The sequence below is a fragment of the Cuculus canorus genome, chromosome 1 (assembly GCF_017976375.1).
Source record: "Cuculus canorus isolate bCucCan1 chromosome 1, bCucCan1.pri, whole genome shotgun sequence".
NCBI lineage: Eukaryota > Metazoa > Chordata > Aves > Cuculiformes > Cuculidae > Cuculus > Cuculus canorus.
In genome coordinates this window covers 165,075,615-165,090,214 of record NC_071401.1, presented here as the reverse complement: position 1 = coordinate 165,090,214, position 14,600 = coordinate 165,075,615, and the positions used below count along the sequence as shown (strand labels likewise).

The following is a 14,600-nucleotide window of genomic DNA, read 5'->3' as shown; positions in this document are numbered from 1 at the left end:
CCCCCCGCCGCTTTTATGTCTGTCTTTAAGCGCCGCCGCCGCAGCCAGGGCCGGGCACACGTGCCTGCCGCCGCCTGCCCGCTCAGCCCCGCTCAGCCCCGCTCGCACCCCCCATCCCCGCAGCCCGAGGTAAGGCAGCGCTGGGCGAGGCGTGGGGGGAGCGACCGAGCGTCGCCGGGCGGGGACGGGCAGGAGGTGCCGGGGAGGGAGGGAGGGAGGGAGGGATGCGGGTCCTGCTTTCCTTCGGGAAGGAGTGGAGGGTTCTCCCAGCCTTTTTTCCCCCGGCGCCAGGCGGTCGCTCGCAGGGAGGGAGACGGCCCCTGGGAGACAATAGCGAGCGCCCGCTGGGAGCGGCGTTTGAACTTGGCGGTGGGTTATGAGCATGGACAGGAGTGCTATTTTATTATTATTTACTATTCTTATTATTATTATTATTACTCCTCCTCCTACTACTACTATTGTTATCATCATCATCATTATTATCATTACTATCATTATTATCTAGGGTGCGGGAAACTGACATCGTCTTCTGTAAAATTTTTCGCGCATTACAGATTTACAAATTCTGTAAAATTTTTCCCAGCGAGGGTCATGGGGCACTGGCAGAGGCTGCCCAGAGGAGGGGGTTGAGTCCCCATCCCCGGAGGTGTTTAAAAGAGTAGAAGAGGTGCTCAGGGACGCGGTTTAGTGGCAGATAGGGATGGTTGGACTCGATGATCCAAGAGGTCTTTGCCAACCTGGTGATTCTATGATTCCAACCTGCGTGATAGCAATTTCATTCATCTCTCGCGTGTTGCGTAAAAGCGCCTCTTCGGCGGGGATGGAGAGGGCTGTCTCCATCTCCACCGCACCGTGTGGCTGCGCCCACGGCTTGAGGCTCGCAGGGACGAACCTCGCCGCTCCGGCAGCTGAAGGAGCAGCGGATGCGGTCGCGGGAGGGAGGGCGAGGGGTGTCTGAGCGCTGGGTGGAGGCGCAGAGGTTGCGGGGGGGAAGCCCGGGCGCTGCATCGTCGGCGCGGAGCTTGGGCGGCGCCCGGCGGGAAGCGACGCGCGTTCCGGCATCCCCGCATCCCGCGGCTTGGGGGGGCTGGAGCACCCTGCTTTCAGCCCTGTTTGGGTGGGTATGTTAATGAGGACCTTATCTCAACCTTTACGCGTCTTGGATTTATTTTCTATTAAGGATTTTAATGGTTGCAGCCCTCTCCGCTACGGTATATCCACGGGGTAGATTAACACCTGCAGTCTAATATCTACAGTCATCTCCCAGTTGATTTATTTATTCTATTCAGTTTTCTTATTAATTCTTCTTATTCCACATTGACTGGATTTGTTCAGATTTTGCTAGTATCATAGTAAACTGGAATTTCTTTGCTAGGCTTGCTTTTGCTGTGGGAGTAAACGAGGTAATTGAAATATGTCTGCACAGTCACACTTTACCTGCCACATGGGTGCTTGCAATGGCATTTGTTCCCTTTAAGTAAATTGGACTTTAGTTTTATTTGTAAAAGATGTTGTAGTCAAAACCTCATCCTCATCAGCCATTTTATTTTCTGTGTGGTAGCGCTACCTAACAAGCTTGCTGCTGTACTATTGATTTCTGAGAGAAACCTAATTATTTTTAAACAGTGTGTCACCGTCAATATGTCACCACGACACACTATAGGACCAGGATCCAAATCTCTGTTTCCCCCTCCAAATAAAAGTATAAATGAAGGAAGTAAAGATTTTGTTATCTGATGTCATGCATGTGTGCACTTGATGTATTCTGCAGATTAGTCCATTTGATTAAAAGATGATGACGATGTACTTTTTTTTTTTTTTCTTCTGTCTAGTAGTATATTTCCCATTATCAACATCTCATTAAAAAGAAACCTTAAAAAAATACTCAGGAAAGGTTGCTTAATGTTGTCTTGGCCAATATACAAGATTTTGATTTACACAAAGACCATATTAAGGTAACACTAGAATTACAGCCTGCATTCAGTGTGTGTCGCACACTCCCTTTGGGCTCAGTTCTGCACTTCAGCTTCAAGAACAAAAAAACCCCATTGGTTTTGATCTGCGGGTGAAAAATCCAAGCCATTCCATAGCTGTTCAGAATTGCCACCAACAGTGAAACTGCTAAGGCATCTAGAAACTCGTTTTGCAGCATAAGCTGATTCCTTTTGACCTTTAGTGTCTTGTCATTCTTACAGTTGTCTTTTTTTCTTACAGGCAAGCAAGCAAGCAAAAATGTAATAGTTCAAATGAGGACCACGTAAATAGAACAACTCTGTCAACTCTGTTTTCTCTGCTATGTATCACAAAATTCTGTATGCACAAAACTTTTAAGATGTTGAATTTATCAGAAAAGAAAATCATGTTATTCAGAAACACAATCTACTACTTTCAGCTATTCCTTTTGATATGTACGGAATTGTTATATATTGGAGTAGTGGTATTGAATTGTGTCACTTGGGAAGTATTTGTGGTAGGAGTCTTTCTGGGAAGAAAGATTTTTTTTTTCAGGAATTCTCTAGTCTCCAACCAAAAATGTCCACAACTTTAAAGACAGATTCACCTGTGTTTCCGGCTATTTTGCTTTACACTGACTGTTTCACTTATATTAAGGAATAATGTTCTTGCCCCAAAAGACAAGATATCTGTTTATTTTGGAAGAACAATTTTGGGTTCTTCACTCATAAAGTTTGTAGGCAGTGGATTATAAAAATGGTGATACCAGTTGCAGCTTTCCCATGTGACTTTAAAATTCTCTGAATTCTCAGTTTGTTGCAGAATAATTTTGACATATCAGCAAGTGGCATCTCAGAAATTAAGCAACTCCCTTCTTTCTTGAAATGTGATTCAAAGTAACTTTGCCTTTACAGAGGAAACATTCTTGAATAATTTAGGGAAAAAAAAGTATCATCAACAAATGGTAACTGAACACTATTCTATTGAAGAGCTGGATGCTCAAAACCTGACAAGCCCATGCAAAGTAGCATGAAAGAGCAGTGGTGATTGCCAGAACTGTTGCTTTAGGCAATAACTGTTCTGAACTCTCCAGAAGCCTACACTGAAACAGAGGACTTAATTTTTATCCTTCGCTCTTAAGACTAAGTATTCCTTATTTTTTGTGTGGGGAAAAAAAAAGGTTTGCATAACGCTGTGTACAACAAAGCCTTGCATCTAACTCACGGTGCCAGTAGTTTATTTCCCACTTTAGGAAAATAGTTTTTTCTCCTGACAAATTGTATTATTTTTGCATTTCAAGTGTCAGAAGTGATGGGTAATCGGAATACGAAGTTTACAGGGTTGGATTTTCCATAGAAGAATTGGTACTTATAATTTTCTTTTTAAAGACAGTGATTTATTGGTAGCATAACTTGAAAGCATGGTATATATAATGAAATTAAATAATCAGATTTGAAGAGAAACAAGATTTCTGCTAACCTATCTATGAACAGTTCAGCTTCTTTGCTGGTGTATGAAAAACAGACAAAGAAGTAATCACATACATTTTTCTGGAAGACAACTTGATGTACTAGTGGATTCATTCTGAATCAGAGAGGCCAGTCTTAAGGGCAGCTGTATATCTGGTAAGGTCTAACTTTCAGTACTTGATTTTGTGACTCAAAAAACTTTAGTATTTGAATGAAATATTTAATATACTTCTATATCCTCTCCCTTCTTAGAAGTATGATGGGATTTTTTACTAAAGTCATGGTACTGTTGTAGCTTATGTGATGAACTTGGAAAATGGACATTATGTTTCAAGTTGCCAACAGTTATGCCTCTTGAACTTGAGCAGTCAAGGGTAGATTATTGTCAGGATTGCTGAGATGATTACTTCACTCGCATCATCTGGAGGATTGTTAACTATTGAATTAGTTCTTTCAGTACGGTACATATAACAAAAAACTACAGAATAAGTGATACGTTTTCTCCATCTGAATGCAAAATTACTGTTAGCACATCATGTAAGTCTGTGAAGTATTTAGGTGAAGTTGATTTGTGAGAAGAAACTACTGAGAAATCTGTGAAAGCAGGTGAGAAACTACAGTAAGGCCAATCAAGTCTGTAGAGATTACTTGAAATGAAAATGAAAAAAGATATACTCAAGAGCTCCAGGTTGTGACATCTTCTTTTTTAGATATTTCTGTTTGGACAGTGACTTTTGAGGAAGTCATACAACCTGTTAAGATCAAATCTATTGAGAATGAACAATTCTGAGAAAGAAATCTTACTACTCTTGTGAAAACATTTTGTCTTATAATAGCAGAACGCATTCTCCAGTAACCAAAATTTAAGGACACTAATCAGTGAGAGAAATTGTGTGCACTTGAGACTGTGGAGGTTGTTGAAGTAACGTGAGGCCAGAAAGAATATGTTGTAGGAACTGGGAGCAAATTTCCCAGCAATATTGAACAGATCCAGTGTCGCTGAAGTCTATGCTACTACCCATATTCACAGCAGGTGTCAGTTCAGTCTTGCATCTTTAAATAGTTTTGCTGTAGTCTAAATGATTTAGTATAGAGATGCCAGAATAAAACACATTCATATTTTCTAATGCTTTCAAATCTCTGATAGCCCAAAGAGCTCTTATTTTTTAAAATGTAGTGTAGTATTTGTAACACACACTATGTCTCAGATAACGTCATTGAAGTATGTAGAGAAATGTGAGTTTCATTGTATAGAATATTATTATTTTTCATTGTCATTGAGTTAAGTACTTATCAAATCTGTGTCCATTACTGACAGGCTGTATTGAACTTGCTAGGGCATAATGCTAGATCGTGTACTTCACTCTGAAGAGCAGCATAGTGGCTGCTTCAGTAGACAGATAAAGATGGGTTTGACTATGCAAAAAGGCTATGGTGCATATTCTTATTTCCGCCGAAGAACACAATGCTGCATTGCAGCAGTAATTCAGTCTATGGCATGAGTACTGTAACATAGTGTAACTCTTGCTGAAACAATTATCCGTACACAGATTTCCCCAGCGATACCCATTCTTCACAATCACAGTACTCCCGTGAATCCTGATTTCCTCCTGCAGTCTGCTTTTTCAGTCAAATATGATGGTTGTTAGCGATAGCCCCACCCTGTCTGCCCCTATGGCCTGATTCCTTTTTGCAGACTCACAGTGCTGTTTCACTCCTAAAACTTTTGTTTTTCTGTATTGGTTGTTCCTGTCATGCTTTCTTCTGCCTAGCTCGTAGACTTGTATTTAAGTTCTGCTTTATAGGTTTCCTTCAACGTGAAAAAGCTCCTCTTCCTCTGTTTTGCATAGAAGTGTCATCCAGTGATTTCATACAGACTGACACCTTTGGTGTGAATAGTAGTTAAGATCTTTTATGAACATCTGCCACGTTGAGAATCATGACTTTTATTTTTATGTCCTCGGCTGAATCTTACTGATTTGTTCACTGGGATTCATGGAGGAGATTTTATGAATGGGAGCATAAGACAGAAGCTTGTGGGACTGGACTGGTACACTGTGCTATCACAACCTACCTTCAAAGCAGAGATTATAGCAATGTGAAGTGGCTGCAGCTTTATATTGCATTTTGCTACCTCCACAGCAGCATTTTGTTGTGTTGACTGTTTCTTGGGAGAAGAATTCAGAGTTCTGAAGAACAGAACATAAATATTTTTCTCCCTTTAACAACAAACATTGAAATTAAAAAAGGTATCCATTCTTTCCTTTTTCTATCATTTTTTAATAATGTTACAGTAGCCTTCTAAAAAGTTATTTTCTGTCTGGACTGTCTCCATAGTCTTTTATGAAAGACTCTTTTTTAAGGTGGTCGAGTCACCATCCCTGGAGGTATTTTTAAGATGGGTAGGTGAAGTGCTTAGGGATATGGTTTATTAGTAGACAGGTGCAGTTGGACTCCATGTTCTCAAAGGTCTTTTCCAACCAAGCAATTCTATGAGTCTATGAAAGTATGAATACAGTATTTTATCCTCCCCTTCTTTCCTTCCTACTCACATTGAAGATTGAAACCATTCTTTGATCAAAGAAAATTTGAGGATTATTTGTAATGCGTTAAAATTTAAATGTAGATAAATTTGCCAAATTGCTGTGTTGTCATCAGATGTAAAGATAAGATAATAAAAGTAATTAAGTATGCTGTGTCAGAAAAGATGGAGGGTTTATCGGTCTGTCTTCTTTCCAGAGAAGACTGCTGGTTTTAAAAAGGAATACAGTGTAAAAAGAATCATGTTTTAATTTGTGTCAGAAAAGGGTTGCTAAAAGTTCTTCACTACTTATATCACTTGTTGCAGTGGTATTATGGGATGTTTTAAACGTGAAATGCCTTTACAAATAGCTTTTTATAGATACTTGTTCTGTAACTGCAAGAACATGGGGCAGTTGTACTAATTATACTTCCAAATTTACATGAAAGAGAAATTTTTTTGTACCCATTTCTCCATAAAAATTGTGAAAATCTCCATCCTCGTATCTTTTAACTGTTTACTGGTTCTATGTGGTTGAGAGAACTAGAAGTACAGTGTTGGTCTAGCAGTGTCTGTCGATTGGCATGCAGATCTGTCTAATAGAGATGTATTGAATGGGAGCCCAACATAAGGGTCATGACCAGTGTAATGGAGAAGAGGAGTAGGCTGTGTAGGGCGGAACTAGTACAGGGCCCTTACTAGGCAACAGATGTTAGAAAGATTGGGAGAAAATGGTATGCAGCAATTTTTTTCAACGTGTCTTTCAGTGGTTTGACTAGTGAAGTTTGAGTCTTAACTATAAACACATGCAGTGTGGTCAGCAGAGGCTTTAAATGTCTTATCACCCTGTACCAGCGTTTCTGAATGCAGGCTTGAAGCTGAAGTAAACGTTCTCTGGCGAGCTCAGATCTCCTAGGGAGCCAATTTCGGTCTGAAATCTCTGTTGCAAGAGATTATTATTACTTAATCTGCTAGTAATGTGGTGGTTTAATCAGGTTGCTTTACTTCTGCATGCTCATGCATTACGGCTTTGTTTTTCTTCCATCCCTACTGTGTTCCGGGGAAGTATAGGTCTGCAGTTTGCTTGATGTGTCAAAAAAATCTCAGTTTTATCTTCCAGTATGAGAATGAAATGGAGATTTTAACATATCAAGTTCAGTGGTAGTAAGACATGAAAATCTAGCTGATTAGTTTGATTAGTAAGTTGTTTCCAGAAGTTTGTTTATGTTAGCCCACATTATTGATTACTGTTAATTCAGTGGCAGAATAACTTTTGAAGTGTTCTTCTAACTGAATCATGTACTGTTCAGCAATTTCCATTCTGTTAAATTCCCTCAAACAACAGAGACACTTGTCAAGTCAGTTCAAGATTAATTCTAGATGTTTTTTAAAAGGAGATTTTACATAAGAAAAGAGATACTATCTTATTTGTTCATTTCAGTAGTGGAGAAAAGTCCAGAGGAAAATTATATTCTCCAGTAAATGTGATAATAAAAATTTCCCGTCAGTGTTTTCATCTGACACATGATATCATTTGACTTATGAAAAGAATGAGTGAAATTGCCTGGAAAACAGAATTAAATCACTTGATCAAATTCTGTGATCTATATCGAATGTAGAAAAAACCCCAACCTCCAACCAACCAGCTTCAGTGAGGCTAAGCTATATTTTAGGCATCTTACATTTATTCCAAGGTGCTGGTAATTGTATAGTACAGTAATGTTTTAACATACATTATAACATACATGAAGACTTGGAGTTTAAAATTATTCCAGTAATGTCTGAGCCTGTGATACGGACTTCTGTAATTCTTTAGTAAATATGCTGGTTGGTTACATAGATTTGTTAATGATTCTTAGGAGAAACAGGCCTATCACATAATGCTGTATTGTTGCACAAAGTACATAGAAGGTAGCCAGTAGTGGAACTAACTGATAGACTGGTTTAACAGATTTTGGCAGGAAATGTCTTAATTACTATTCGATGCTAATTAAGAACTTCAATAGTGGACTAGATCCAAGTGATGTGGGAACCTAAAAAAGCATTTCTTGAGTAGAAGTGCTAAAATTCGATACTGTGATATAAAAGAAGCTTTTCCAGTGTTTGGCCGAAATGTACTGGTGAGGAACTTTACTAGATGTCTCCCTATTCAGTCTTTACTCGGTAGCCCTCATATCTAGGACTAACTTGGACTGAGTAAAGTGTGGTCTGTCTTCTGTGCGGGTGTGATTTGGATCAAAGAGAGAGGCTTCCCCATGTGTCTTAGAGGGCTTGCGGGGAGTGCTGAACACAGAACCTTATGATCCTTGCACAGACCAGCTGGGACCACGCTTTGATTCTTTGTACCTGATGTTAGTGTCTAGTGAGGTAGGAGTGCTTGTTTGGTTTACCACTGACCCCTTTAGTACAGAGAACAAGTTGTTAAATCTGACAGTTGGAGACCACCTGTGAATTTATGGTGCATCCCTAAGGATTATCCTGCATCTCTGTTGCAATCAGGTCAGTGATACATATTAAATTAGAAAAACAGTGCTGTTGAAACCAAGCAACAGCCTGCTGAGCATGTCTCTCATGTTTTCTTAAGCCCTGGAAGTATTGAGTCTGTACAGCGATAGTGGTATGGGTAATCAAGCTTAATGGAAGGTTACTAAAAGGGAGATTAATACTATGCTGTGCTAGGAATAGAAGTATCAAGTCCAGTTTATTCTGAAGCGTGGTAATGCAGTGTTTAATTAATGCATGACCAGGCAAAATGATGCAATTTCTCTTGAAATTGACCCATCTTTGAGAGCTCCAGATAAATCATTTTGCTGCCCTGCAAGTTACTACATCTGAAATAACTAATACGGATGTGACCTTTTTAAACATTTTAGTAAATACTGATGGATAGCTTTTGCCTTTTTGACTGAAAATATCTTTTGCTTATTACAGTTGGAGAAGGATTTCAGACCTGCAGACAAATACTGATCTAGTTTCACTTGTGCAGCTGTTACATTAAATACAGAGAGAAAATAATTTCATTTTATGTACTCAATGAACTTATTACTAATTATTGGAACTGCAAAGCTGCTCTAATTTACATTGGTGGAACAAAAGGAAAAGTTTGTATTGTGACTAAAAGTAATGCTTGAAGTACCAGATGCTGTGGCTTACAGTAAGAAAGCTCCATTAGGACTGCTTAAATGCTTCACCTAATGTATTATTGGTGTTTGCATTCTGGTTTTACCTCGATATCTTAGTCATAACAAAGAGCTACCGAACCATACAGGGACTAGGAGAGGATGTAGTTCTTAGATTAGTTTACAACCTGAAAGACAGAACAGGTATAAACAGGTCTAAGCGGACATTCATTTAGCCCAGATATAAAGGATACAGTATTAAGATTTCTCTGTTGTCTTAACAACTCTCCCTGCTCTCAGTATAGCTCATATACTTAATTTTTTTATAATAACTGCTGTCAGACAAAACAAAGCCTGTTACTACTTCTACCACATGCCAGAAGGAAGGCTTAAAGGATCCTGAACCTTTCCAGTGTTTGTGGTGAGTGCAAAGCAGATCACAGGCAAACAGGCTCTACTGTGCTTAAAAAGCTGACTGCCAAAGCTGGAGTAACTGAGAGAAGGCAGTAGAAGGGGTGGGGGTAGAGAAAGTGGAAAGGCAGTGACAGGAGTCTAGGAGATGGATGGAAGGAGCTTAGAATGGAGTTTGGTTGGCAACTGGAGTGAAGTTCAACTTCCAAATCCTTGGAAACTATTGAAAAAAGGTAAGTGTCCTGTTAGAGGCAAAGCCGGTGGTAGTACCTGTGGTGACAGAGGTTTTAGTTCTGTTGTGAGTCTGATCTTGGTAATCTGTGGGCTGCATTCCAGTAGCTTAACATCTTTCCTTCTGGTCTGTCACTGAAGCAGCCACGAGGTGCTTGATCTCAATTATTGTGCTAACCAGTCCAGTAATACCTTGCAGTTCTTGGCTACACGGTACAGCCTTCGACGTATGGACCTCATGTTGCGGCAAGTCTTAAGATAACACTGAAAGGTCTTGTGTATCCCAGAGCAATTTTTGATTGTCATCACTTAGCAGATCTTGATTAGACTCCATGTGTACTCCCTCTTTAGGGTTTTCATGAAGCTTAACACATAATCTAAATCCCTTTTAAGATTCTTAATTGCGCGGATGGTTTTGCACATACTAGTTTTGTCCCATGTGATTAGTTAAGAATTTCTCATAAAACATTTCTCGCTGAGATCTTACAGTTACCTTCAGTATGGCAGATGCAAGCAAGTAGATCTGTCTTTTTAAATGAATCATTGCCTTAAAAGAAAAACACATATTCAAATGGAGGCATTTTTATGTCTGTACATACATGTCTGAAAAAGTGAGGTTTTAAAATTAATTTGGTTACAGCTTTTCAGATGTTTCAGGTATGTGTAACTCTTTCCTATTTCCAAGAAACTATACAAATCATCAAAGCTCATAAGAGGTGAGCATCTCTCCTTTGAAAAAATGATTGTAATTTTATATTCCTTGATGAAGAATACAGGAAAAGTAAGTCAAACTTGCCTTTGAAGCACTAGGCACATCCTATATATCAAAATTTTAAATACTACATGACTTTCAGAAATGGTCTGAAAGACTTAATTTACTTTGTTTTAAATACATTTTTAATAAAATTAAGTATAGCTGTTATATCAGAAAATATTGGAATTGGGCTTCTAAATTTCATGTAAAGTGCATGCTCCATTGTACCTGCTAAGAAGAATCTTGTTATGCTGTAAAAATGCAAGCAATTAGCCTATCAGTCTTTAGGAAAAAAAACCTCACCAAAAAAACTCAGCAAATTAACAGAATGTATTCTACATAAATATTTAAGACCAAAAAATGGACTTAATTTCTGTGGTTTAACATTCCTTTCTTCTCTTTTTTTCTTCCTGTCAAATTGTTGAGAAAAGCAGAAATGGGTAAGCCAAAGCATGTGATATTTAAATTAAGTTTCTAATGCATAATAGTATAATATCCCTTTTTATGTTTTTTTCACAGATACTTTCATTAGAACAAACTTTCAGAAACAGAATTACCTACTCTTGATTACCTGGTGTCAAGAACTCATCAGGCACCATCTTCAGCCTATTTCTTAAATATTTTTGGCCAAGCAGAGGGAGAGCTGTCTTCAGCGCTTGTTCTTCTGTTACAGCTGCGTTTAAATTCCTTACTTCTTTTTTTCTTACATTACAAATGCCTAAGAACAGCAAGGTAGTGAAAAGAGAACTAGATGATGAGGTCATTGAGTCAGTTAAGGACCTTCTCTCTAATGAAGACTCTTCAGATGATGCCTTTAAGAAGAGTGAACTTATGGTTGATGATCAAGAAGAAAAAGATGTAGATGTTGAAGAAGGCTCAGATGTAGAAGATGAAAGACCTGCCTGGAACAGCAAACTTCAGTATATTCTGGCACAAGTTGGATTTTCTGTGGGATTGGGGAATGTGTGGCGATTCCCATATCTGTGTCAGAAAAATGGTGGAGGTAAGTCTAGTGGTAGCTAGATGAAGATAACCTTTCAGATCTCAAGGTCAGCAGATACCCACAGTAAAACCTGCTCCAGCATGTCAATTTTGTCTTTTAATTTCTACCAGAGCCTAACAGGGAAAACCCATATTCTCTTTATTTAGAGAGACCTGTCTGTTGAAGAAAGCAACAGATTCTTCTAAGATTCCATTTTCTCATTTTAGGGTAGAAAGTTCTTAGTATGACCTTAACTAGTGGCCAAACTAGTGGTTAAGCAAAACACATCCTCATGGGAAGGTTGCATTATTTAGGTCCTGATTAGTGTTGCGCTGAAGTGTTCTTTATAGTACTTGGACAATCAAGGCATTAAGTCTTCATTCACTTTAAAGACCAAAGCAGTATTTGGTATTTAGTATTTAGTGGTACAGAGCTTCACGCATTTACTTTTTAATTGCCTTTAGCTCGTAAGCCATTTGGTCGTGATTTGCTTTCTGCAAGAACAATAAGATACTCTAGGAGTGAAAAGGATTTTTACTGATAATAAATAATTTAAATCATAACATTTACACTAAAGGAATACATCTGTTTTGTGCTGTTATGTAGTTATCTGTTTTCCTAAACATCAAGTTAGCGTTCACTTAGAACAATAACATCAAGCTGTTCATTTCTTGCCGTCCATCTTAAATGCAGTATAAAGTATGAGGCTGAAGACCTTCTTTTGTGAATGCAGGATTAGTGATTTATCCTATGCTGTACTGTACCCTACTATACTACATTAAGGTGGATCCTATTGTAGCTAATTACTTAGCTGAATTTAAAACAAACCTGTCAATTTTTATGATACAAAAAGTGAATCTGTATCACAGAATAGAAAATAAAAATATTTTATTCATGGTGGATTGTAAAAGTTGAATGGTAAAACTGGTATCATTGAGGAGTACAGAAATGAGCCTAGAATATAATTGGGGTATAATTTTTTTCTTATTTGTTTTCTCTCAGTTCAAGCAGTAAAAATGAAGCTTATACTTTCTAGTATTCCATCTCCAGGATAAAGTGTAAATTGTTTTATATTTTGATATAAGATTTTTTTTCAGTCATTTAGCTTCCCTTATTTTCTTCTTTTTCTTCTTCTGGAGAGAAAGTCATTAAATGGTTGGCTTAATGATTTGTGTCGAAACTAAAGTTTTCTTTATCTGTAAGTGTCATGAACTGAGCAAACATATTGAAATCAGTTTCTCAAAACCCAGAACTTTTCAGTGAATGACAGTCTTATCTAGTCTACTAGACAATATAGAATTGATTGTATATCAGTACTGATTGAAAAAAACTAATACATTTGTTAATGAACAATTTTTAAACCAAACTTATTTGTAGTTAAAGATGTAGCTATTTAAATGTTTATATTCTGTCCTATGTATGGTGTCAAAGTGTAAACTCAAGGATAATGCATTACAGTGGTTTGGTTTGTGTAGTTTTGCCCCTTCTGAAAGTCTGTGGTTAATGTAGTTAGTTACTGATTTTGCAAGCCCATTGGATTCTCCTTAGAACCAGTAGAGAAGATCTTTTGGTATGTTCCTTAGACTGGTGGATTCATACCATCAGGCACTTTTAAAGTTACTTTGCCAGTGAGTGTAAATTTAATTCAGATAAAATGTAAATGTATAAAAGTAAATAATCACACATTTTAGACCCCTGCCCACAGCCCTCAGGGATTAAGGCACTTCATTAATCAAAATGGAAAAAATAAGTGTGGAGTCATTTCAGGTTGAAATTAAATGCTTTCTGCTGTGCCGTTCTTGCAAGAACTTCGATGTATAACGTCGTCTGTGGAGATGTAATGCACATGGCCAAATAATAACAGTAATTTTACACCATCTGAGCAAATTGCAACCTTCAGAACAGAGGAAAGCAAATGATCATGAGAACTAAAGCTTTCTTTGTTTTCAAGATAACCATAATGGAAGATGGAGAAGGTGACACAAAACATAGAAAACTTTAAAGTACATGGGTGCCTGTATATGTGCCTGTAGGTGGATAGATAATTCTCCCAAGTATGTAAAGAATAGAGGGAGGGAGAAGTTCAAATGCATGGTAAGAACCCGCAATGCTGCGCATTTTAAACAAGGTTCCAGCTTTCTGCTACAGTTAATTATTTCACATATGTTTAATTCTAGGTAAAATTAGTGCAATTTTATGCAACCCTCTCTAAATATCAGTGTCAGAACGGTTCTGTAGTCTTTTGCTGAGAAAGCTTTACTATAAATACTTATTGAAGTCTTTCATTATAAGATGAACAATCTTTCTGAGGGTTTTCATTAGAATTGTTTAAGTGAAGTAGATGGCTTGATCTCCACCTTCAGTTTTTTCCAAATATTTTTTGTTTTCTTCCCTATGTTTAAGCAACTTCTATCTGGCAAATGCCATCAGGCAACAAGACTATTGAAAAGTGGCAAAATCAATAAGTATACTTCAAATTTAAACCGAAAAGAAGTAAAAAAACATAGTTACTCATTGGTTTCCTTCACAGATTTCACCTAGTGTTAGGTGTTCCAATGCCACCAGTAAAAAGGGTAAATCCTAACCATGTAGCAATCTTCAAGTTTGTCTTTTTTTGAACTTTCATGACAACAAAACCAACAAAATAAATAAGCATAAAAAAGACACAGAAAGTTAGCCCAAACAGGTGCCTATTATTAAAGGGTTTTGTGGAGAAAATGTTTGGTCTCTTCTGCTCTTTTTACTAGAGAGACTGGGTTTGTTTATGGCTACGGCCTGTGGTATGGTAAGGCTTCTGACTTCAGAGCTCTGTACCACTTCAGTGAAGTATCTGCAATACCATTTTTGAATGTAACTTGCTACACTGCACTGATACTTGGACATCCATAGGTATCTTTCCAGTGTCTTGTTTCTGGCTCTGCTCTGTGCCACCAGAACAACTTCCTTTACTTTTTCTTGTGATCCTTTAACAGTTTGTTTGTGGTTTTTTTTTTTATTTTAATTCATATAAACTCACAAATATTTAATACCTGGTATTTTTAATGCTCAACTAAGTTACAGCTGGACTGGGTTGTTCTTCACTGGCTTTGACATTTGGCTCTTTCCCAGAAACACTTTGTTGTGAGAGGTGAGAGAAGAGACTACTGCACAGCCTAGCATC

The 14,600-nt window shown here is 38.0% G+C and overlaps 1 protein-coding gene across 3 annotated transcripts in view; it reads left to right on the top strand.

Moving 5' to 3' along the window:
- The first annotated feature begins 1 nt into the window (after position 1).
- The window catches only part of SLC6A15 (solute carrier family 6 member 15), a 41,881-nt gene continuing 27,282 nt past the window's right edge, over positions 2-14,600 (top strand). The window contains exons 1-2 of one of the 3 annotated variants that reach the window (XM_054054928.1): positions 2-129; positions 10,978-11,461. In XM_054054928.1, coding sequence (XP_053910903.1) covers positions 11,173-11,461 — 289 coding nt within the window. In that variant the 5' untranslated portion in view covers positions 2-129; positions 10,978-11,172. Of the gene's footprint in view, positions 130-236; positions 370-1,093; positions 1,118-10,977; positions 11,462-14,600 lie in introns of those variants that run through there. The other 2 variants (XM_054054936.1, XM_054054945.1) reach the window with 2 other exon arrangements.